Source organism: Diabrotica undecimpunctata, chromosome 4 (assembly GCF_040954645.1).
Source record: "Diabrotica undecimpunctata isolate CICGRU chromosome 4, icDiaUnde3, whole genome shotgun sequence".
NCBI lineage: Eukaryota > Metazoa > Arthropoda > Insecta > Coleoptera > Chrysomelidae > Diabrotica > Diabrotica undecimpunctata.
The window spans coordinates 5,724,249-5,749,603 of NC_092806.1; the positions used below are offsets into that span (position 1 = coordinate 5,724,249).

The 25,355-nt window shown below is 33.7% G+C and overlaps 1 protein-coding gene across 1 annotated transcript; it reads left to right on the forward strand.

The window, feature by feature from the left end:
• Positions 1–399: 399 nt before the first annotated feature.
• On the forward strand, positions 400–25,355 carry LOC140439081 (major facilitator superfamily domain-containing protein 6). The gene is made up of 9 exons (XM_072528748.1): positions 400–882; positions 5,741–5,830; positions 8,503–8,792; positions 16,869–17,214; positions 18,191–18,369; positions 21,481–21,617; positions 21,680–21,792; positions 24,404–24,649; positions 24,981–25,355. The coding sequence occupies exons 2-9, from the start codon at positions 5,770–5,772 to the stop codon at positions 25,193–25,195; spliced, it is 1,587 nt and encodes a 528-aa protein (XP_072384849.1). The 5' UTR covers positions 400–882; positions 5,741–5,769; the 3' UTR covers positions 25,196–25,355.

Below are 25,355 nucleotides of genomic sequence, written 5' to 3' on the forward strand. Positions count from 1 at the left end.
TTACGATTTTTTTATTTATTTGTATGCATATTTTGTAAAATATTTGCATATTTTCTGGTAAACACGTGCATATTTATGCGCATATTTTCTACATTTTTATTTGCATATTTGCCGAAGTCTAGAAATGAGCTTCCAGCTACAAACAAATAAAGGTTAGTCAATTCGCAATTGTACATAAATAAAAAATTAATTCTAATAAATTAGTTTGTTCCGTACTGTAAATACATTCCAAAGCTATTTGCAGTATGATAAGTACATTTCCTAAATAAAATTAAATATCTATAATGATTAATGTTGACTTTTGCCCTACCACCATACATTTTAGAAAGTATTTATATTATCTTATCACTGCAGTGTTGTCCCCATACCACTCTTTAATAAATAACCTGCCGTGATCATTTTTACCCATTCCCTTCGTCGATCTATAAAAAAAATTCAGAAAGTTTCAATATTAATACTTATCAGTAGATAACGTTGCGGTTGCCACCCACCATCAGATTAAAAAGTCCCAAACGAGGTGCGAGGTCAGTGTCCCCTCGGAGACAAACCACAAGGGGGCAAGTTTAAAAATATAATACCGCAGTGATAATAGTTCAAGTTCAACTTTTAAAAGCGGAAAAATTAAAGGCTGAATGTATTATTTCCCAACACCAAGCATCTACTTAAGTCAGTCTAAACGACTAAGCGGGGTTTGACGCCTCTCAAACAGGTTGTTGGGTAAATGTTATAACTGAACAAATATCCAATGCAATTCAATAGAAGCAAACACAGATGCTTTAAAGAATCAGTGTTGTTTTATCATATCTGTACGTGATGATAATATGACTTAGTATAAATTATTTAATCAGTTTGTTTGTGACAAATCGTTTGTGAGAAGTCGAGGTAAGTACATCAAAAATTCAAGTTATTCAATTGTAGTAAACTTAACACACAAAAGAAAGTGGTTGTTATAAATAACTCGTGAGACTGTTAACCGCCTACTGTATACAAACCGTTTAAAAGTTTGTAACGACACTAATCAACGAATAAAGCAAACAATGACATTGTCAACGTCAAAATAAACTGTACATAAACATTTGTAAAATTAAAAATTTGCATGTCATTGACTTGTTTTTATTTATTTAAATCATTACTATTTACATAAATATTTTACGTATTACTCGTATGTTAATTCAAATAGGAATATAAGCGCAATCATTTTAACCAACTCTTTTTATTCATTTTGGAAAATATCATCATCACCATTATCATCTGTGATCGCTCGTTGAGGTCTTTAGGCTCTAAAGTTTTACATAGTGTTGTTTTACAGCCACACGCACAAGTCTTCAAAAAGTCCAAAGTGTTATATCTAAAATTGTTACTTCCTAGTGTATATTTTTTGAGGGGATCATTTCAATGTGAGGTATATTTTGATTTCTTGAGTATTGACCATGTTTTCTTTATTTCGCTTATATTTTCCATTTGCGTATTCCTTCTTCTTCTTCAGGTTCCTTCTCCTATCGGAGGTTGGTAATCATCATCGCTATTTTAATTTTATTGGCCTCGCTTCTGAATAATTCTAATGAGCTGCAACCGAACCACTCTCTCAAATTTCTTAGCCAGGATATTTTGCGTCGTCCTGGGTTTCTCTTCCCTTGCATAATTAATCTAAGTAATACGTACTTCTCGCCCCTCATTATATGACCCAGATATTGAATCTTTCTAATTTTAACAGTTTTTATGACTTCACATTCTTTCTTCATTCTTTGTAACACCTCTATATTAGTTACTTTTTCAGTCCACGATATTCTGTGGATTCTCCTGTAGCACCACATCTCAAAGGAATTTAATTTTTTGATTTCAGACTGTTTTATTGTCTACGCTTCCATGCCGTATAGTAAAGTAGAAAAAATGTAACAACGTAGCATTCTTGTGCGGATCTCTGTCTAGATTAAGGTTACGGTTGCAAAGTAAGTTCTTCAAGTTTATGAACGTGTTTCTTGCCATTTCTATTCTAGATATGATTTCTTTTGTTTGATCTCCATCTTCGGTTAGCCACGTTCCTAAATATTTATGTGTTGTTACTCTTTCGATCGTTGTATTCATCATCCAGCCCCGTTTTCACATCCATTGTTGGATATAGGCCTCCTCCAAACGTCTCCAGTTCTCTCTATCTCTAGCTGCTGCAATCCAGTTTGTTTCTATTCTCCTTAGGTCGTCGGTCCATCGGGTGGGTGGTCTGCCTCGACTTCGCTTGTCGGCTTTTCGGTCTCCACTCCAATAATCTCTTCGTCCATCTTCCGTCTTCCATTCTAGCAACATGTCCAGCCCACCTCCACTTTTGTTTATTGATTCGCAGTATAATATCGTCAACGCCAGTTCGTCGGCGTATCTCCTCATTTCTCACGCGATCTTTCAAGGTCAGACCCAGCATTGATCTCTCCATTCGCCTTTGTGTTACCCATTGTATTATTGATGATTAAATGATGATTCGTATTCCTAGTTTTTTTAAATTCTGGTTAGTGTCATCAATCCATCTCTTTCTGGACCCAAATCTCGGTCTCTTCCCGATTAATTCTTTTCTAAGTGCTAGTTTTGTGTTCCTCTTATCATTAATCTTATCCCAATCCCAACCAACTTACACGTTTACTTCATATTTCCTTTGGGATAGTTTGGGTCAATTAAATATTCTATTTATTTCGTGCTTAAATCTTATACGCCACTACAACAGTTCTTCGAAATTATTTCATTCAGTCTATATTATACCTATTGTTTCCTGATATAATTCCTCTCTTCCTATTTTTGCGTTTAAATCTCCTAAATTATTTTAACGCTATAATTGTTTATTTTTGACTTCTTGGCCTAATTTGCCATTTTTCTTTTCTTCTGCTTCTTCATCATTCCCTTTGTATTTATACCTGTTCAGGATCGGTTTCTGTAACTACGTTTCTCCATAAGTTACTATTTTGGGTCATACGAATATCACTCCCCTCTGTCGGCGTCCTGCTTAAGCGTCTCTCTCACCCCGTGCAGTCTTTGTTCTGCCTTCCCTACTCCTCCCTCTTAGTAACTAGCAAAAACATGTTTTCTCGGAGTTTTAGTGTTTTTGGGAGTTTATGCGGGGTTAATATTTTTTGAGATCGATACAAATTCAATAATTTTTTTTTATTTTTGACGTTTTATGTGCATAAAAATAAGATTTTAAGTGCAATTTTAACCGGCTACCCCCCCCCCCCTAATCCCAAAAACGTCATTTTTTTAAAAATGTACGCGCATAGCTGAGATTTTTATAAAACTTGTCTATATTTCGTAAACCTGTATGTTAAATAACTATACAATATATAACCTAAAAATCCATTTTTCAAAAAACTCAAAAACTGTGTTTTTGGGATTTTTGGGGATTTTTAGGGTTTTTTTTTGGAGAAATCAAGGTTTTTTATTGGTTATATATAATTTGAAGCAACTGAGTAGTTTAGTACATGTAAAAATCGGAAAAACACCTTAACACACCCAAAAAACCATGTTTTTCAGTGTTTTTAAGGGGTTTTTGTCAGTTTTTGTGGGGTGTTTTTGGGGGTTTTTAGGTTTTTTTTTGGGAAATCAACGTTTTTCATAAGTGATATATAAATTGAAGCAACTGAGTCCTTAAGGACATTTAAAAATTGGAAAAACACCTGTAAACACCCAAAAAAAAACATGTTTTTCTGACTTTTTACGACGTTGCTCCTTTGTTTTTATTACCCCTTAGACCTTTTATAACTTCTTCTTCTTCTTCCTACTTTATAAATAGGCTTAATGCCTGTTTTATCTCGGTTTTTAGCCACAATTGACGTTGTCTGACCATCTTTTCCTCGGTCGTCCCAATGATCTTTTTCCATTTGGCGATTTGTCTCTTGCTATTCGTACTATTCTATTTTCTGTCATTCTTTCGATGTGTTGATTCCATTCCACTTTTCTTCTTTTGGTCCACGCGTTTATTTCCTCTATACCACATCTCACTCGTATTTCCTCACTTCTTACTCTGTCTCTTAGAGTTTGGTATGTTATTTTTCGTAAGACTTCCATTTCTGTTGTTTCCAGTAGTCTTTGTGTTTTCGCCGTATCTGCTCTTGTTTCCGCTGTGTACGTCATTATCGGTCTTATTGTTGATTTATATATCCTGGTTTTCGTTTCCGTTGTGAGGTATTTGTTTCTCCAGATTGTGTTGTTGACACATCCTGCTGCTCTGTTTGCCATGTTCACTTGTTTTTCTAGTTCTTCTTCCACTTTTCCGTAGCTTGACAGTTTTATTCCCAAGTATTCAGTTTCCATCACTTGTTCTATTATTTTTTTATTTACGACTAGTTTACATCGTCTTGGTTCCGCTGATATCACTATCGCGTTAGTTTTCTCTGTTAAGATCTCCATGTTGTATATGAGCGCCGTATCTTCGAATTCTGTAATTAATCTTTGTAGGTCATCTTCATTTTCGGCTGTTTTTATGGCGTCGTCGGCGTAGCATATTATCCTTATTTCCTTTTCTCCCATTCTATATCCTCTTCTGTTTTTAACTTTCTTTATGATGATATTCGTTCGTTTATTTTTGTCGCTATTATTCTTGTTGTCAATTTGAGTGTTGTATTTAATAGATTTATTGCTCGATAATTATTGGGGTCTTTCTTATCTCCTTTTTTGAAGAACATCACCATGATCGCTCTCCTTCATTCATCTGGTATTCTGTTCGTGGTGATTATTTTATTAATAAGAAGTTGCAGTTGTTGTACAAGGTGATCACCTCCATATTTTAAGAGTTCATTTGGTATTTGATCTTCTTCTGGTGACTTTCTGTTTTTTAATTTGTTTATTGCTTCTTTCACATCAGTTATTATATTTGGCGTTTCTGGTAAAGGTTCTTCGTTTTGTTTTTTAAACATTTCTGTCAGGAAGGCCACCCATGTATCCTCTTGTATGTGTTCTATTTCAACTAGTTCCTTCATTTCGCTTCTTTGTTGTCTTATGAAGCGCCATATTTGTTTCTGTTGTCCATAGAAATCCATCTCTAGTCCTTTTGTGAATCTTTCCCAGTAATCTATTTTTGTTTTTCTTACCAATTGATGAGTTTCAGCTCTTATTCTTTTATATCCTTCATATGATTCATTCGTTTTTTCTGACTTATATTTTAGGAAAGCTTTCTTTTTTTGGTGACATTTTTGTTTAACCTCTAGTGTAAACTATGGTGTTCTCCTTGAGCACTTTTTGTTTATTATTTTCGTTCCAAGTGCTCATCGGGCAGCATCCAGAATATTTTTCTTAAATTTTCTCCAGCTAGTCTCTACATTGCTTTCATTTTGGATGTGACGAGCCTCGGACTTTTATAACTTATAAATAAAAATATAAATGTAAAAAAATTAAATTATTTGTACAGGTTAACTCTTAGATAACATGACTAACATCATAACTAATGCCAATAAAGTTATCTACAATGTAGCAAATTTAACAATTGTTTTCTAAGAACACCTCCACATGCTAACATTAAAATTAAGTAATAAAGATTAGGAGATCCAATTTACTCATAATGTATACTTCTTTCAACCGTCAAAAATATTGTTTAATTTTTTTATTATTAATTTAATCTAACAAAGCATAGTATCCGTAATAAAATTAAAGTACTATACCCCTTGCTTGATAACACAGGCCATTATCGACGATAAGATATAATAAAGATAAGTTTGTATTAAACTAAACAACGTTAGCATATTATTGATACAGTTATTTGTTGCAGTATGTGAAAATAATACAAGAGAAAAGAAAATGGTGCAGATCAACCGGAAGCTGCTTCCCATCAAGGCCCATTACTTCTTTTTTATGGCAGGTAATGTGTAGACAGTTTATTGTATATAGGGATAGGTTAAGCAAAACAAATTTAGTCAAAAAATATTTTATTTAAAAAAAATAACGGTTATTGGTATTTATAGCATTGGATTCGTAGTTGTATGTAATAGAAAATTTGAGTGGGCTGGGCAATAGTACACTTTGGTTGCATTTACTACATCATGCTTATGTGATGAATGAAAAATTAATCAGACATATCAATTAAGTACCAGGTAATATTAGTCCCAGCTTCTGACAATACCGCAATTTATGAACACCATCACAACAACATATGAAGTGGAATATCTTAATATTGTTCTGAAGCTATTTTCTTGTGGCATTTTAAATTAATTTATATTTAAATGGGAATAAGCCACAATCAAAGGTTAAAATACGTTTATTGACGTTTCAATTTCCACTTCGGAAAATTTTTTGTATTTATTTTATATATTATCTCAAAAAGTATTTTGAGAACGATTTACGAAGTGGAAATTGAAACGTCAATAAACGTATTTTAACCTTTGATTGTGGCTTATTCCCATTTAAATATAAATTAAGTGGAATATCATCTCTCTCTATCTCTCTTGTCGTTTCCCCATTACTGAGGATTGTGATTTTTTCAATATTCCTAACAATTTTTCCATTGGTCTCTATCGTCAGCTACATTGAGAGCTTCGCAGAATGAGTTTTCAGCTGAATTCTTAATTTGGTCACACCATCTAGTTGGTAATCGTTCTCTTGATCTTCTCCCAGGAACGTTTCCAGAAACAATTAATCTTTCCAAACTATCGTCACCTCTGCAAACCACGTGACCGAAAAATTGCAAAATACCAGACATATTGTGGACAGCCTTTTTTTAATCTAGAGTTGGTTTAGAATGGAAACGTTTGTCCTATTAGCTGTCCAAGGTACGTGCAGCATTCTTCTCCAGCACCACATCTCAAAGGCATCAATTTTTTGGAAGAGTCCAAGTCTCTGTTCCGTATAGAAATATTGAGAATACAAGGGCATTCACCAGTCTCATTTTGATATTTTGGAAGATAAATCTGTCTTTCCAAACTTTAGTTAGGCGACTCATTGTTTTTTTTGCCATACCAATACGTCTCCGAACTTCTGCTTCACAAATACCATCGTTAGTTATACCAGACCCGAGATAGACAACACTGTCCACTATCTGGTATTTCTGTAACATGCTAGTCAGTTAAATAGCGTGGAATCTGTCGACCACCACTATTTTTGTCTAAGCTTTATTGATTTTCAGACCAACTTTATTGCTTTCGCACTCAACTCTTCTCAGGAGATTAAACATTTCTTACTCATTTGCTGCTGTAGTATGATCAGCAAATCTTAAATTGGAGATTTTCCTACCAGCCACTGTTATTCCACCGACCCTTATCTAAAACCATCCTCATGGCATATTCACCATAAATGTTGAGTAAGTCAAGTGACAACCCGCATCCTTGTCTAACACCTCTCTCGGTCTTGAATTGGTTTGATAACTTCTGACCTAGTCGTACTCTTAATATATTGGACTGGTACAGACTTTTAATGGGCCACAGATTTATCCAGCTTAAACAATCAAATGCCTTTTGGTATTCAACGAAGCATACGATCATAGGTACTTGAAATTCTCTAGACTTTTCAATGAGTTGTCTCAGGTTCAGGAATTGTTCCTGTGTACCTATATCCTTTACAAACCCCGCTTGTTCCTGCGGTATTTGATAATATAGATAGGTTTTTAATGATATGCAACAAGATTTTACTAGCATGTGTTATTAGTGACGGTGTCGTTGCAGATGCGGTCGTAGCATTTGCGATCACGGCTATTATCGTTGCATTTGTGGTCATACAAAAATGTGTTGATTTTATCGTTGCATGTGCGGTCATTGCCTAATAAATAAATAATATTTTTACCTTTTTCTACTACTATTACATGAATAATTCTATAACCAAATTTTTGTAAGATTTAAATAATATTTACCACAGCCGTTGATAAGAGGGGAAAATGTTTACTAATAATTTTATTACGGCAAAAAGTATTTTGATATAAAAAAACTTGCTTACCTGTCCTTTTATTGTTATGATACTAAAGCCCATGTTATGTTACTTGTTTTCCAGTTTTTCTTTCTTCGATTGCTCTTTGTTTTATCATGCTCTGCATTTTCTTTTCTTTTTTACTCAAAACTTGGTTTACATAAGCTAGTGGGTCTTTCAAGCTCTTTAGTTTGTATTTATTCTGCATTATTTTTTCTTCTAGTTCTATCATACATGATATTGTTGTAGTTTCCGTACTGTCTTAAGTTTTGTTTCAATTCTCAGATTCGATCTAAGAATTCTATTAAGTATTTTCTTTTAAACTTTTTCACTCTTTTCTCTTTTTCTAACAACTCAATAGTTTTCTGCATTTCTCTTAATTCTGACTTCATTTGTTCATTTTCTTTAGCTTCTTGGGTTATTGCAAGTTCCCTATCTATTACTTCAATCTTGGTTTTTTGTCTGTAAAGGTCTCCTTCTTTGATTTATCCTAGAATTATTTTTAAAATACATTTATATTTCCCTAATTTTTACACTACATCTTTAGTTCGTACAATTTTTTTAAAAAAAGCTACAAGTACATTTTTAAATAAAGCAAATTTTTAAAAACGAAAATTTATATAGTAATATCTTTTATAGCAATGGGCCCAATCCTTCCGCAGCTCAATGTCATCGGTAAAGAATTGGGAGTATCTTCCTTTGTGATGGGTATAATAACGGGAATTCTTCCAGTAGCGTTTCTTCTGGCGAAACCTGTGTTCGGACTGATCGTGGATATATTTAGGGACTACAGGAAGTCCATCTTTATCGCTTTAATCGTTGCTACCACAGTTAGCTTCGCGCTTCTAGACTATGTTCCCCAACAACCTGGACTACAAGTAGTGTTAAATGGAACCGACATGCAAAGTTTTAAAAAATGTGATATTAGTGTAAGTATAACTTGATCTTAGTAAAAATATTATTAGTTTGTAAGTAAGTAATAGAATATTTCGGTTGTTTTTCTGCTATTTTTGACCTTTTTTCTCTTCTTGCTTACACTGTGTTTTTGTTCTCTTCTATTTGTGTTATTTGTAATTTATCTTTTTATTAACTACTAGTAATTTTGCCCGACACCACGCGACTGGGGATACATTCGAAATCTACAGTTACTCCACTCAATTTTTTTTTTACTTTCTTCTATTTAAGGCTAGGCTAGGGTTCTAAGTAGAACATGATCATCAGCAAGAAAAACATAACTGGAGCAAATCTGTATGCAAACCAAATGAGAATTGAATGTATCTAACATCTCTTAAGATATAATGTTCCGAGAGAAACTAAGCCTATGTTCGGATTTCGGGTGGAAAATCAGGATAAGGTATTGGAATCTTTTAAGAATGGGGTTAACAGATGCGCTTGAAACAAGGAGAGTAAAATTGTTAGCATTCTAAAGATGAGGTGTCAATGAGACCATCCAGAGAGTCATCAAGTAGAGCTAAAGACAAGAACCGGCCAGAGCTCTTTTTCCACAAAAGAAAGAAGTAAACTTTACTCCACCCCAAATGCAGGTCAAAATCTTAAGGGGAGTGAGAAAGGGGTGCATAATTTCTCCACTGATATTCAATCTGTACTCGGAGCACATTTTTGAAGAGGCTCTAAAAGATATTGATAAAGAAATCTCAATAAATGGAGTCAAGCTCAATAACCTGCAGTATGCAGATGATACAATGGTGTTTTCCAATACCATAGAAGGGCTGCAAAACTTAATAAATAAAATAACGGAAACAAGTAGAACATACGGACTAAATATAAGAACGTGTCTCACAGTACAACTACTTGGGAACTATAATCAATGAGTCGTGGGACAATACCCAAGAGATTAAATTCACATCGGAAATTCAAAAAGTTAAGGCTCCTTAAATGTTACGTGTACTCAGATCTTTTGTACAGAGTAAAAACGAGGACATTAAAGGCGGAAACTCTATCAAAACTTCAGGCTTTTGAGCTGTAGTTATACAGAAGGATCTTGAAGATACCATGGACAGATAAATTCACCAATGAAGAAGTCCTACGGAGGATGAACACAACTGCGGATTTGGTCAATATCGTGAAGGGCCGTAAGTTGCAGTACTTGGGGCATATAATGAGAAATCAAGGCAGATATGAACTACTCCAATGCATTTTGCATGTTAAAATTGAAGGAAAAAGGGCCCCATTACGAAGAAGAATATCCTGGCTTGCTAACCTGAGTGGATGGTATAGAAAGACCCCAACACAGTTATTCTGAATAGCCAATAACATCATCATCATGGCCAGAATGATCGCGTTCAAAACGGACAGGCACCCTAAGAAGAAGAATGTAAACAAAATGATATTTTAATCTGTTGTACAACTTTCATAACAAATTTAACTGAACCTTTTCGCTGAACTTTTGTGTTAAGCCTTCTTATGAAATCAATCTACTTACAAAAACCAGCGTAATTCTAGTTTGGCAATTCATTAGTTGGGGAAGCTCGAGTTTTGTATTATTTTTTTTTTACCGATCACCAAATTCACAGCCAATATTTTAGAATTAACAAACTTTCAAAAGAGTTAAAAATTAAATTTTTAAAATAATAAACTTCTTGCATGAAGCGACCTGTCTTTTCACCTTCAGATAAATATTGTCCCATCTTTCAGTGAGTTATCTGGAGGATAGACATTTATTCTTAGAATACAGTGTACCTGTCTTTTCACGTCAAATTATGTTGCGGTTACTAATGGTGTTTCCTTTAGGACTATGGACGAAGTGTTCCATTGCATTATATCTTTAGTTTCGCATGCATATGTACACAAGCTATCCAGGTTGTCATTATTATCATTGAGTAAGGAGAAATCATTTGTTTCATTCGTATTTTAGAACGATTTCCGAGGTGCATATCGAAACTTCAAATGTTTTTAATTCAAATTGTAATTTATTCCCATTATATACAGTGGATAATATATAAATTCTACAAGAAAATAGTTTCATAGCCAAACTATTTTAAAATGTAGCAAATTTTATATAAAAATCGACATTTTATCGAATTTATTCCGATTAAAATTTATATTATTATAAATAAGTAATAAAAATAGTTTTCACGAGTACGTCGCAAATTTTCCAGATAAAATGAAATGGTGTAAGTTTCTAAAAATAGATTTAATTTTATGTACTTTTAAATATATGTATAATTATTATATTTTACATTTGTTACAACAGGTTGTCTCGTGTTTCATCGTCAAGTCAATAAATTTTGTTCATTTTAGATGGATCTTGTACGGACGGAATCACTGTAAAACTTTTTTTGTTTTATGAGTGAAAATTAAACAAAAATTTTTATGATCAATTAGGTGATCAATTTATTTATTTATTTCTTGTGAAACACATTGCTCACAAACCTTAAAGTTTATGTTAAAATCCATCAAATAATCCGGTACTACATTAATATTTAAGACATAAATTGTAAAGTTGGGGGAGACCGGGGGAATTCTGGGTACCTAAGGGAAAATACTTACAAAGAGTTTCCTATGTTCACACTTCCATAATTCAACTATTGAAACTTGTATCTATTGGGAAAGTTATTCCTAATTTTATAAAAAAAAAGGTTTAAAGTTTTAGAGATTTTAAAGAAAAAAAATTACTTTAAAAAACTGTATTTCGCAAAACTAACTCTTGAAAAATTTGAATGTAGAGCATAAGTTCAGGGGGAACTGTCTGAACCTTTTAAAACAAATAACGAGCTGCGCCAGGGAGACCCTCTCTCCTGTATACTGTCCAATCTGGCTCTGGAAAAAATAATACGTATGTCACAAATCACAACCACTGGTTCAATATATAATAAATCAGTGCAAATCCTGGCTGATGATATCAATATTGTTGAGAAAACGGAAAACGCGGTACGAGAGGCGTATGTAGCATTAAAAGAATCAACCACAAAGATGGGTTTAATAATAAACACCAACAAAAGGAAGTATATGAAAATAAGCAAGCAACCCAAATCCTACGACGACTTGTTATAGAAAACGACGTCATCGAAGCAGTAAACGAATTTGTACACCTGGGAGCGCTCCTTGATTAACACTGAAAATAATACTACCGCAGAGATAAACCTCGGACTTTGCACGGATAACAGAGGCTATTTTGGGCTTAATCTCCTTTTTAAATCCACAATTATATCAATGCAGAAATGCGGTTTTGACCGTTACCTTCGGGTTTTCTAACACTAATGTTTGAAAGAGGCTTTAAAAAGAGTTCTAATCAATCTTCACCAGAGATTTTTATTATCGAGTCTAAACGGTATTTTATTTTATTTACTTCAGCAAACTGGTCTGCTATACGTCTTAGTTATTGCATTCCAAAAAACATATTCGCCAATTTTTTAACATGGTTGAATATGGTGGATTTCTTCCTTGGATCATTAAAAACTGGTTTCCTGCCAAGTTTTATTTTTTTACGGCTATTTGACTATAGTTTGTCACGTAGAGTGGATTCTGGAATATTAAATGATCGACTTACTTCTTGTTTTCTTAGCCCAGATCATATAGCAGCTTTTAGTTTGTAAGCACGGGGAATTTTAGTCGCACAGGCGACGATCTCATTACTAGAATTCTGTTCTTGGCGGCGTGACACAGCTCGCCTGTATTGTGTATTCCTGTCCATTCTTTAATATTCCTTAACCAGGATAATTGTTTGCGGCCGGCTCCTCTCCTACCTTCGATCTTCCCTTGTAGGATTAACTGTGGTATTTCATATTTTGCTCCTCTCAATATGTGCCCAAGGTAACCAATCTTGCGTTTTTTAATTAATTCAAAGAGTTCTCTTTCCACGCCGGCTCTCTTAAGGATGTCATCGTTTCGAACTCTATCCACCCAAGGTATGCGCATCATTCTTCTCAATGACCACATTTCAAATGCTTCAAGTTTGTTGATAGATGTTTTTTTCAAAAGTCCACGTTTCCATGCCATAAAGCAAGATGGACCATATGTAGCACTTGACCATTCTGTAGCGTATTTCGAAATTTAGGTTTTGATTACATAGGAGCGGTCTGAATTTCACAAAAGCTTGTCTTGCCATCTGTATTCAGGTTTTTATCTCTTGTTGTGGATCCGATTGGTCATTGATTGTGGTGCCAAGGTATTTAAAAGTTTTTATGCGTTTTATGCGATCGCCACCTATGTATATTATCGCGTTTTCTGGAGGGTTTCTGCTAATGACCATATATTTCGTTTTCAAAATGTTGATTTTGAGGCCCTATTTTTTACCTATGCTATTCACCCTATCAAGTAATAACTGCTGATCTTCCAAATTATCAGTTATAATCACTGTGTCGTCCGCATAGCGTAGGTTACTAATTGGTATGCCGTTCACCTTAATGCCTAATTCCGTGTCTTCTAATGCTTCCGCAAATATATTTTCAACATATAAATTAAAAAGCATCGGAGAGAGTATGCAGCCTTGGCGGACACCTTTCCGGATTTCAAATTCATCCGTATATTGGTCTTGCTCAATCCTCACCTTTGCCATTTGGTTCCAGTATAGATTCTGAATAATTCTGATCTCCTTCTGGTCAATGTTGGCCCTATGTAGTAGTTCCATCATGATATCATGTTTAACATTGTCAAATGCCTTCTCGTAGTCGATGAAGGTGAGGTAGACATCTTTTCGTTGATCTCTTCAACTTTCGTTGAACAGTTTTGTATTAAGGTGTTCAAACATAATATAATACAAACACTATATAATCAAAAATTCTAACACGGGGTAATATCGCGCACCGCGAAATTACCCTAACACAGCTGCACGTTATTCCCCCTAGAGGAGTAACCTAACTTAACTTATTACTGTTCATTAATGACTAAATAAAATTCATTGTTTTTGTACATGAAATTATCAATACGTATAAAGCAGAGTAATTATGAAATAGTTGTAATGAAAATTAATAACAAAAGCACTTACCACTTTTTAAATATTATTCGATAATTACATTGACTGGGACAAATTACAAGAAGTGATAAATGATTGTACAGAAAAAATTGTGATACAGGAGACATGAACAGTAGAGTGGGGAAAGAAGCAGAAAAATGGAACAATGTCATCGGACCTTATATGGAGGAAAAACTAAATAAAATGGAAAATTACTACTCGAATTCTGTCTAGACAATAACCTGGTGATTATGAACACACACTTCCAACATAAAAGAATACACAAGATCACAAGATAAGTCAAATCAAGAGACAAACAATCAATTATCGACTATACTATAGTACAAAAAACAGAGAAGAACTAAATAAGAGACTTAAGGGCAAAAAGGAGTTCTGAAATTGGTAGTGACCACTATCTACTAGAAACCACATTCAAAAGCTAAAGAAAAGAAATAAAAAGAAATGAGAACATAAACAGAAAACACAAAGAAATAATAAAAATTTATAAACTAAGGGAAGAAACAACGAACATAAGATCCTCAGAAGGGCTAGAGAAAGAGATGGACAATGAACATGAAATAACAGAAACAATAGAAAAAAAAATGGGGAAATTTTAAAAATGCGATGATAAAAACAGTTAAATCAATATGTGGAACTACAAGAAATAACAACAGAGGGAAACGAACATCTTAGTAGAACGATGAAGTGAAAAGAGAAATAAAAGAAAAGAAGAAATTATGGAAAGAATACATACAAGACAAAACGCAACAAAAATATGAAAATTATAAGAGACAAAGAACAAAAGTTAAAGAGATAGTTAAGAAAGAGAAAAAGAAAAGTTGGGAAAAATGGAAGAAAACAGCACAGAAAACGTAAAATTATTTTACAGAACACTGAAAAACCTAGAAAGCAACAAAGAAACGAAACTGAAACAAATAATGAACAAGGAAGGAACAATAATAAACGACGATAAGACAATAATGGAAAGATGGAGGGGACATTTTCAGCTGATACTGAATGGAAATCAAGCGAATACAATGGAGAAGGAAAGCAACAACAAGAGAGTATCCATGAGAAACACGGAAAATCCAGAAACTATAGAAAAAGAAGAACTGGAAGAAGCAATAAGAAAGATAAAGATTGGAAAAGCACCAGGAACCGATGAAGTAGCACCAGAAATGATGAAATATATAGGAGTAAAAGCAAAAGAAAAATTGTTATACATATATAACCTAATATGGAAGAGAAAAGTAATACCCAGAGAATGGACAAATGCAGTAATTATACCTATATACAAGAAAGGAAACACAAGAGACTGTAAGAACTATAGAGGCATATCACTACTATGTGTAGCAGCAAAAGTATACGAAACCATAATAGAAAGGAAAATTAGAAAAGAAATAGAACATAAATTAGAGGACGTACAAAGTGGATTCAGGAAAGGACACAACACACAAGACCATATATTCACCATGCAACAAGTAATAGAAAAAGCCTTAAAGAAAAATAAAGAAATATATCTGAGCTTTATAGACATGGAAAATGAATTCGACTTAGTCAAAAGAAAAGATATATGGGAAAGCCTAAAGAAGAAACAAGTAAGTGAAGAATTGATAGAAGCAACAAAGAGTATATACATGAAAACAACAAATACAGTAAGAATGTTAAATATACAGTCAGAACCATTTGACACAACTCAAGGAGTTAGACAAGGGGGAAGTCTCAACCCAGTGCTATTCATAAATGTAATAGATGAGATAATGAAAGAATGTAAGAAAAAATTCAAGAAATACTGCATCGGTTTGAACAGAATGCAAATGATAAATGCTGAGATGTGTATATTTGCAGTCGACATAGTATTAATTGCTGAAACTGCAGAAAAACTGAAATACAACTTAGAGAAATGGAACCTAGAAGCAAGCAATTACAACTTAACCGTAAACAAAGAGAAGACTCAGGTAATGAAAATATTAAGGAAATAAGGGACGGAAGATCAAATAGAAGTAATGATAGACAAACAAAAAATAATACAAACAAATTCATACAAATACTTAAGAACAGTAATCAACAACAAAGGAGACATCGAGAACGATCTTAACAACCGAAAGGAAAACACAGGAAAACTATTCCAAGCACTAAATAGAGGATTTCTTAATAACAAGGACCAATAACAAAGAAATATCAACAAAGACCAAGATGACAATATACAAAACAATATATAGACCTACAGTGACATATGGAGCAGAAAATTGGATATTAAACAAAAGACATCAGAGCAGAATTCAGGCAGCAGAGATGAAATACCTCAGAAGAACGATAGGAGTAAAAAGAACTGATAGAATCAGAAATGAAGAAATAAGAGAAAGACTCAAAATTAAACCGATACTCGACTCAATCAAGGAGAAAAAATTGGCATGGTTCGGACATCTAACCCGGATGGACAATAATAGACAAGTAAAAAGAGTGTGGGACGCCAAACCAATAGGGAAGAACAAAAGGGGAAGACCCATTAAAGAATGGAACAGTGACATCTCGCAGATACTGCAGAGTAAAGGTAAGACTTGGCAGGAAGCAACACAGATGGCATCCAATACGCAGGAATGGAGAAAGTTCGTTAAGAGCTAGGACACCTCAGAAGACTGTCAAATATTGTAATTTAATAAAATGTATTATAAACCGCCCAACAATGAAAGGTACAAATGGGTCTACTGATTAAGTAAAGTACATTGACGTCTTGAAAAACAAACAATCGGCGACCTTGTCTAAACCAAAACTACGAATGCAGTTAGATTGCAAACATGTGGTTAGCAAATACGAGACTGCGCGCTGTGTTGAATGTTAAAATACTTATGCCGTGTTGCCAAGATACTGATGCGCAGAATTCCCAAGTGCGCGAAATTCAACTGGTCTTCCCGAATTATAAAAGAGTTAATCTGTAAAACCTTAGCGTAGTAAAAAGTAATCAAAGAATAGGAAAATGTTTCATATTAGCATTTATATTACTTTGTTTTTTATATTTTAATTCGTTGTTTAATATATTTTGAGAATATACTCGAAACTTCTTCTTTTTAATCATATATTAATGTTTTAGAAAATTAATACTGAGAAAAAATGTAGCAATGTCACCAAACGTCTAATATGCACTTCTAATTGTTACGAATACCCACAACCATTTTTGGTAGAAACTTCAAACTCTTCGTCATTCGAGCCAGAACAATTGTGCCATTTGGAAACCATGACCGTCCTTATTGAACCGAATATTACAAACAGTAGCGACAATTCGTGTCATCTGAAGTGCCATCAAGACTTTGAAAATGGCCACGATTGTCTCTATAAACAACTCAGCTTTTGGGTGTACGTTATTTTCATGTGTGTTGGGTCCGTCGGGTTCAACGTGGTCAATTCTATCAGTGACGCCATATGTTTTGATGTTATCGGTAAGTATATATCGAAATCACTTTTACGATGTTAAAATTGGTCGCTGGAAGTCACAAGAAGATAACAGGAATAAAGCGACTAATGCTAGCCTGAATTTTTAATCGGATATTAAGGACTTCAACATGAAGAGCATTTGGCTGACAGTTCTGCCCCTATCGCGCATCAGAGTGCAATATGGGGGAAAGGGATGGTCTGGAGCATTGGAGCGCGATGGAGTGATTTCTGTTTAACACGAATCAATACACCTCGCTCCAATGAATTGTTACACCCGAACGTAATTCCAAGGGGTGAACATGTCTCACAGGCTGGGTTTAATTAAATTACTTGCTTTTTGCTTGATGTTAACATTGACCATCAGCAATTGATATTTTCAAACTCTGTTACTTTTGTTTCTGCTGATGAACTCTATAAACTTTTTCCATGAGTTCTTGCACTTTCTGTGGATGTTATTTATTCGTTTCTATTTACTGCTTTTATTAATTTCTTTAATGATATCTTCCACAAAGCGTACATATCCACATCGATAATTGTCTTAATTCAAAATCTATTCTATATAGTTCTTAAACGTTTGTTTAAGATTTTTATTTAAAAAAAAAATCCTTTATAAAAGGTATATTAATATAAAAACCTTATCGGGTTACATCACAGAACTTTTTCTGAATGACTATACTATCATCAGTACTTTCTATCCAAGATCACCTAGTATTTTATAACAATTTTGGTATCAACATAGCAAATGACAACTTTATTCCTACTACAAAAATTTACAAAAAAAAACTACAAAACATTGTTCACTGCTCCTAGTATCGATTTTCTTTATATGATTTTTTATTCTCTATAATCTTTCACAACACTGTTATCTATTTAATCCGGTATTTTCCACCATTTCTCTAAACCAGAAGTGAACAAAGAGTAAATTAGATCAAACAGATATCTAATTTATTGCATATGTTTGCTTTAGTATTTGTTTTTTAGGTCAGGAATATGATTACGGAAAGCAAAGAGTATGGGGTACAATAGGTTTTGGAACTTCCGCTCTCATAGCTGGATATGCAGTAGATTGTTTCTCTGGTACTTCAATATCTTACACACCAGCTTTAATTGTAATGATTGTTTGTTCCGTGGTGGATCTTTTGGCGTGCACTAAATTAAAGGTAAGTTAAATACCATAATACAAAAATTATGTCTTTTAGGGTTGATTGTTTATTTGATATTGTTATTATATTCTTTGTTACTATTACACACACACACGTTAATATATATCACACACGTTCTGCAACGATACAAGATAACAAACAGAGAATTTTTGAAAAATGAAGAGCGAAGGCGATGAAATAAAGCTACTGCAATATCTCAAACATCCAATCTGTAAAAACAAATACCTTAGTATACACCAAAACATGCATACTACCAATAATGACATACGCCGCCATGATAATAGCCGAAACATCAGTAAAACACAAATACTAAGAATAACTGAGATGAACTCACTAATAACCATAACATAAAAGGATTATCAGAAAAACTTAAAAAGATAGAAAACAAATTCAACATTTCAATAACATTCAAAACAACAAACACATTGAGATCTATTTTATCTAAAACTAAACCTAACAATGAACGAGAAAGAACAAAGAATTGTATTTATAAAATACCTTGTGAATGCGATCAGTTTTATTTAGGTGAAACATCCAGGCCATTAAATGTTAGAGTAAGTGAACATCAATCTTATAATAAAAATAGAGAATTTGATAGATTTTAAATATGTAAACACACATGGAAAAATGAACATAGGGTTCAATAAAATGATTCATATTAAAAGAGAAAGTTAATAAAAGGAAAATACCACTATTAGTAAGTCAGTAACATATCGAGGATGCTTTTTAAATAACACACGAATGAACTATCTTACAATAAAGTCGTCTCAGGAACGCAACTCAACAATATTGGCAATATCATTTTAAAGTCGTCTACTTTAAAATGTATAATATATGTCTGAATTGTCAATATAAATGAGTCAGATAAAATTAAATTATTAGAAGGATTTTTTACCAAGTAACAAAAACAAAATTATTTGGAAGTGGAAATTGAAACGTCAATAAACTTATTTTTTACTTCAATTATGACTTACTCCCATTAAAATAGTAGAAATATAATAGTAGAATAGTAAAAAATAGCATCAGAACAATATTTTCGTATACATTTTGTAATTACCCACGATATACAGGGTGTTTCAAAAAGGTATGTCATAAATTAAATCACACATTCCGGGGACAAAAATAAATTTATTGAATCAAACTTACCTTAGCAGAAAAGTGTACACAAAAAAAGTTACAGCCATTTGAAGCTACAAAATAAAAATTGGTTTTTTGCATTGTCTCCTAAACTACCTGACATTTTGTAATAAAAATGGACACGTTACTTTCTTGTTCTGAAACCATTTTTCATAAAAAAAAATCACTTTTTTCAAAAAACAGTTTTTATTGAGTTACGGCCTTTTTCATTAACCTTTAAAAAATTACATCTCTATAAACATGATATTACAATAAATGTTCAAAATGACCCCCATTTTCTTCAATACACATTCGGTATCGTTTTAATAAGGAAAACCGAATGCGAAAAATCATATTTTTCTGACGAAATTGATTTGTAGCTTCAATTATTCTAACCCTCAATTGTTGTTCGTCCTCTATTGTTACAGAATACACTTTCTCTTTCATAAACACCCAAAAGCAAAAGTCCATTGGGTTAAGACCTGGACTTCTGGGTGACCAAGAAAAAGGTGCGTCACGACCCCTTCCAATCCACCGACCAGGATACTGCCTGCAAAATTATTTCCGGACTTCATTACTGTAATGCGGTGGAGCGCCATCTTGTAGAAACCACATATTCTGCCTTATTGCAATATTCACTTCTTCCAAATACTCTTGTCCTTTGGTGATGAGTCGTTTCTTTGGCGTGAGGATTTTCGTCTGCCCAAATGTGCTCGTTATGATGGTTTGTTATTCCATTTCTACTGAAGGTAGCCTTGTCGGTAAACAAAATATCTCTAATAAAATTAATACAAAGTTAAATACATATCTGCCATTTCCTGAAATGTGTAGGCCATTGTAATATCAAAAATTTTAATATTAATCTTATTCACACAAATTATTGACTATTATTGATGGAACTGTTTGTAATTATTGTAACCGTAGAAACTAATTGTGATTTTATGGCCAACTAGGAAAAAACTAGTTTTTCGAAAAAGTGATAAGAGGCAAAAAAGTTTTAAAAATAATGTGTTAAACTAATGATGCCACAAAATTCATTTAATTTGAACGTACTCAAAAGTTTGGGGGGATTTAGGGTGCTGCACACCCCCCTTAAAATTTTTCTATGCGCTTAGATTTTGTTGTTTCTTTTGTATGAAAAATGCTTTCAGAACAAGAAAGTAACGTGTCCATTTTTATTACAAAATGTCAAGTAGTTTAGGAGATAATGCAAAAAAACAATTTTTATTTTGTAACTTCAAAGGGCTGTAACTTTTTTTATGTACACTTTTGTACTAAGGTAAGTTGGATTCAATAAATTTATTTTTGTCCCCGGAATTGGTGATTTAATTTATGACATACCTTTTTGAAACACCCTGTTTTTCTTGATACATTGAAGAAAAGAACCACCTCTTAATTTAAGACCTTCCATAGCATTATTGGCCATTTCAGATGTTAAAGGATAGAAAGGCTTTATTCGATTATTTTGTTGGAGAGAACATTTGTGGCGTTCTAAATACTAATCTAGATGAAACTGCTGATGAATGATTTGCCGTATCTTCCATCATTTGGAGATATAAGAAAGTTTATAGGTGGCATGTATCAATTCACTAATTGAGAAGTGAAAACTCGTACGTCTTCGCTCTGTTTATATGACTTCTGGTCACTAAAAACTAAAAAACATGTTCAGGTGGTTGACGAAAGACCAAGAATAGTACTTTAACATCTCCTCCACAGATTCATCCTTTTCCCATCGCAAGTGCTACATTATATCTGATCTTTATGCTGTCTCTGTATCACCAATTGGATTGGATTGCATGTATAACTACTTTTGACCAATTTAATTGTCAAAATGCAGTAGTAAAAATAATAAGAAAAATAGAGTTTGACAACATTATTATGAGATTCTAGTTTTGCAGCTAAGATCATTTACTTTCTAATTATTTCTTTATTTATAACAAAAATATTTGTTGTATTGAGAGAAACATCCTTTTCTTCTAGTAAATATTTTAGTTGCCCATAATGGAAGCGCCCGAGAACATTTTCAAGGACCTTAGAGAACTGATGAAAGACAAGAAAGTCGTCGTTTTCTTAGCCTTCACTGTATTTGCTGGAATTGTGGACAGTTTTCACATTTACTACTTATTTTGGTAAGTTTAACCGATTTATTTCTAATGAAGAGACGTTGGGTATGTCTAATTATATTTTTAAGGTATCTGGAGGACCTTGCAGAAGCATCGCAGACAACAAATATTAAATTATTGGAAGGGATAATAGTTGCCGCCGAGACGTTGGGCGGTGAAGTTATTTTTTTCTCTATATCAGGTAAATTCTTTGTCTCAATTAATTCAAATAAGATACTATCATTAGAAGTTTGCCTGGGTTATCTCATCATCATCGCCCAGCCCTTTGCGTCCACTTCTTCTAGTCTTCTTTTCAATACTATCATACTTCTATTGTTCTCAATGGTATGTTCGATTTGTTCTTGGTTGTATTTTCGAGTGTCTTGTCTAACAGCTTTGGATATTTCTTTCCTTGGTTATCTAAATATTCGAAAATATCATCTAATTTAAATCAAGTGACGAAAAATTCCCTTCGGTTTAGATATAAAAGCAATCAAGTATTTCTGTAAAAACTGATCAGCCTTCCGTTTCGCTAATCTCCTTTACTATTGGGAAAATCCACAAACCAGCCGTAGCATTATTGGATAAAGTGTGAGCAGTTAATGACGATATGTGCAACAGTTTCACCACTTTTTTTACACCAACCATTATCTTGTATTCCTATTTTGCATCGCAAGATGCCCACGTCCTGTAATAAGCTGCACAAGAAGTCTAGAGTTTCTTCGGATCGCTGAACCAATCATGGATTTATTCTGTCGCTGGTACTATCCTGTCAGCTCCAATATTCTTTATCAGTTCATCCGTAAATGGTAATCCAAACCCAATACTTCGACAGTACGACAAATAGAAGTACCCAATACTCAGATAAAACAGGCTATATTACTATTTCAATCTGTGAAGAGGCTTTTTACATTCCCCAACTAATTTCCAGATTTTCCTCTGAGAGATAAAAGTACGCCATAGAGAGTTATATACTGCCCTAGAGTTATGATGCTTCTTTTCCATATTTACATCTGTGTACCAGGTATCCCGTCTCCTGAAAGACTACCCATCTTATTCAGCCATTCCTGTTAACTTTTGGTACCAACACCTCTCATTTGGTTTCATAGATAGACCTAAATGCTAACCCATCTTCTCCTACGCGGATCACTGAGTAATGTCAAATTAGTCCCTGAAGATGCTGTCGGAGTCATGCGTATGGCTCAATCACTCCCTAGATCTAAGCCTTTCAATCTTTCGAACTTATTTATAGCTCCTTTTTGCTCTATTTTAGACCAATACGCCAGAGATACATGTGCTTGGTATCTAAGTACTAGCACAATTTTTTCACAGAACTGGTAAGCTCCAAAAGTGCTACCAAAGGTATCTCTACCCAGCCAAAATCTCACAAAAAACTTCTTTTGTGTGTATTCTAATTAATTCTGTCAAGTGAATTTCGTTTTAAGAATTATTCTTTAATATTTGACTGAGATTTTCCATCCCAGTCTTGCGACCATATCTTTAGTAAGAGTATGTGTCCTATTTGCTGTTTTCTTATAAAAATCTGCTATTTGTCTGAGTTCATCTAGAGCCCTTTGTTACGCACAACCTTGTTGCTCTTACCAAAGGACATTGTATCAGAATTATTACAGATGTGAGATATTTCATAGAAGTACCTCATAGTACTGAGTATATCATTCCAATCATGAACGCTTCCTCCCCATTCATGAATACATTAACCACAAAGTAGCCTTTTTTGAGTTGCAACTCAATTCCTATATATTCTTCCCTGTAGGTAAACTGATTTGAATGAAGAGACACAGCCTCTAATGTTTAATCTTTAACAAAGCACCCTTTTCCACCCTTTTCATTGTTTTGAGATCCAAGAGCTAGGCTTATGGGACAATAGTTTTTCGCAATAAATGAGTAGGTCTTCTAGTTTTTGGAATAAGAACGGCTCGGGCCGTTTTCCACTCCTCCTGCTCATACCCCAATGTCAGTAATACCCTCAAGACTTTTTTAAGACATATCACTAGAAAATCTTTATCTTCCAAAAAGATTTGATTGGCTACTCTCCAGTTCTATATACCGTTTTCCAAGAAGAAAGCCATAGGCTTTCTTCTTGGAATTTGTCAACTCACCATTCGGCCACAGTACTACCTCTAGTTACCCCAGTTTTCCTCATATTAGGCGACTAAGTCTTGCTACTTCCTGATACTTTCTACTATCTCTGAAGTTTCTTATTGACCTTGCAGTCTGACTGGAATCCACTAAAAATGATCATATTAAAAGCATTTTTCACTTCAGTGTGCATCTTCTGCAGTTTACCATTCCACCAAGGAGCATTGTTGGTTCCCTTGGATACAATCAGACGAGAGCTATTCTCGTGGGTCAATCTTATTGCCTGGCTACAATTTTTCACCTCAAAACTCTTATATCAACTCCAGTTTATTAAATAATTATCATATATAGGCATCATTACCAAATAATTTTCTTCGGCTCTCACAGATTCACACAGTCTTTTATAATTATCAGTAACTGTGGCCAATTCCTGTTTAGCCATTAAAATTATGTGATTGTTTTAACATTTGTATCAGTTTAATTGATTTTTGGGGGTATTTTTCTTGTAAAAGGTTTGTAAACTAAAGTATTTACAACAAAGTCCATAATACTCGATAAAACAAGTATAGAATGTATATCGTTATTAAATATTTTTAGTTCTCACAAAATAAAAGGATATATTTTAAACATTTTTCTTTGTTTTCAATCTCATTTACGATAGGTTTTAAGATGTATGATGTCCCATATTGACAAAAATGTTCTATTTTTTTCAGGTGTCATTCTAGAACGCTTTGGACACGTACACTGCTTCAGCATGTGCTTCATTAACTACGCTCTACGCTTGGGATTACTATCGGTAGCTCCTAGTCCATGGTGGGTAGTTCCGATAGAGTTCATTTTTCAAGGGCCGACGTACGCTCTTACTTATACAACGATAGTGGCGTATGCCAACGAATTAGCACCGCCTGGAGCCTCTGCTACCATGCAAGGAATAGCTGCTGGAATGGATGATGGATTTGGTAAGAGGAATTATTTTTTATTATAATTACTAACTTAATCTTCTTTTGTGAGTACGTGTTTTTTTTTCTTATTGCGCCGTCTCCTTTTGAAGATTGGCGATCCAAATGGCAATTGGAGTTTTGGAAACTGCTGCCCGAAAGATTTCTGCGGATGAGCGGTCGAACCATCTCCTCGGGTCTTTCAGCCACGAGTTCTGGCATCTTCCAACTGATCTTTTTCCCTGCACTTTACCTTCCAATATGATTTGGAGTAATTCATATCTTTCACCTCTCAACACATGACCACATGACAGTATGTAATTTTTTTTAATTGTACTAATTATTTTTATAGGTTATGCTATCGGTAGTCTTTTGGGAGGAACTCTATACAAGTATCTCGGAGGAAAACCAACCATACAAGTTTTTAGTTTTATCGCTGTCATCTGCAGTATTTTACATTTGGTTCTGCACAAAACCATTCTTAAAACTGAAGAGTCTGTGGACCAAGTAGAATACAAATCACCAGAGGATGCAATAAAAATAAAGTTAGAAAAAGAAAGTGACTGAGTTAGTTTTTAAAATTGTATATAGTAATAAAATAAGCATTAAATTGTAAATAATAGCAGTACATTTTAAAATAAATTAAATTAAGATTTATATGTATATGATGAATACGCAATCGTATAGATATGTTTGTTTGAATATTAATAAATATATTTGTTATTAA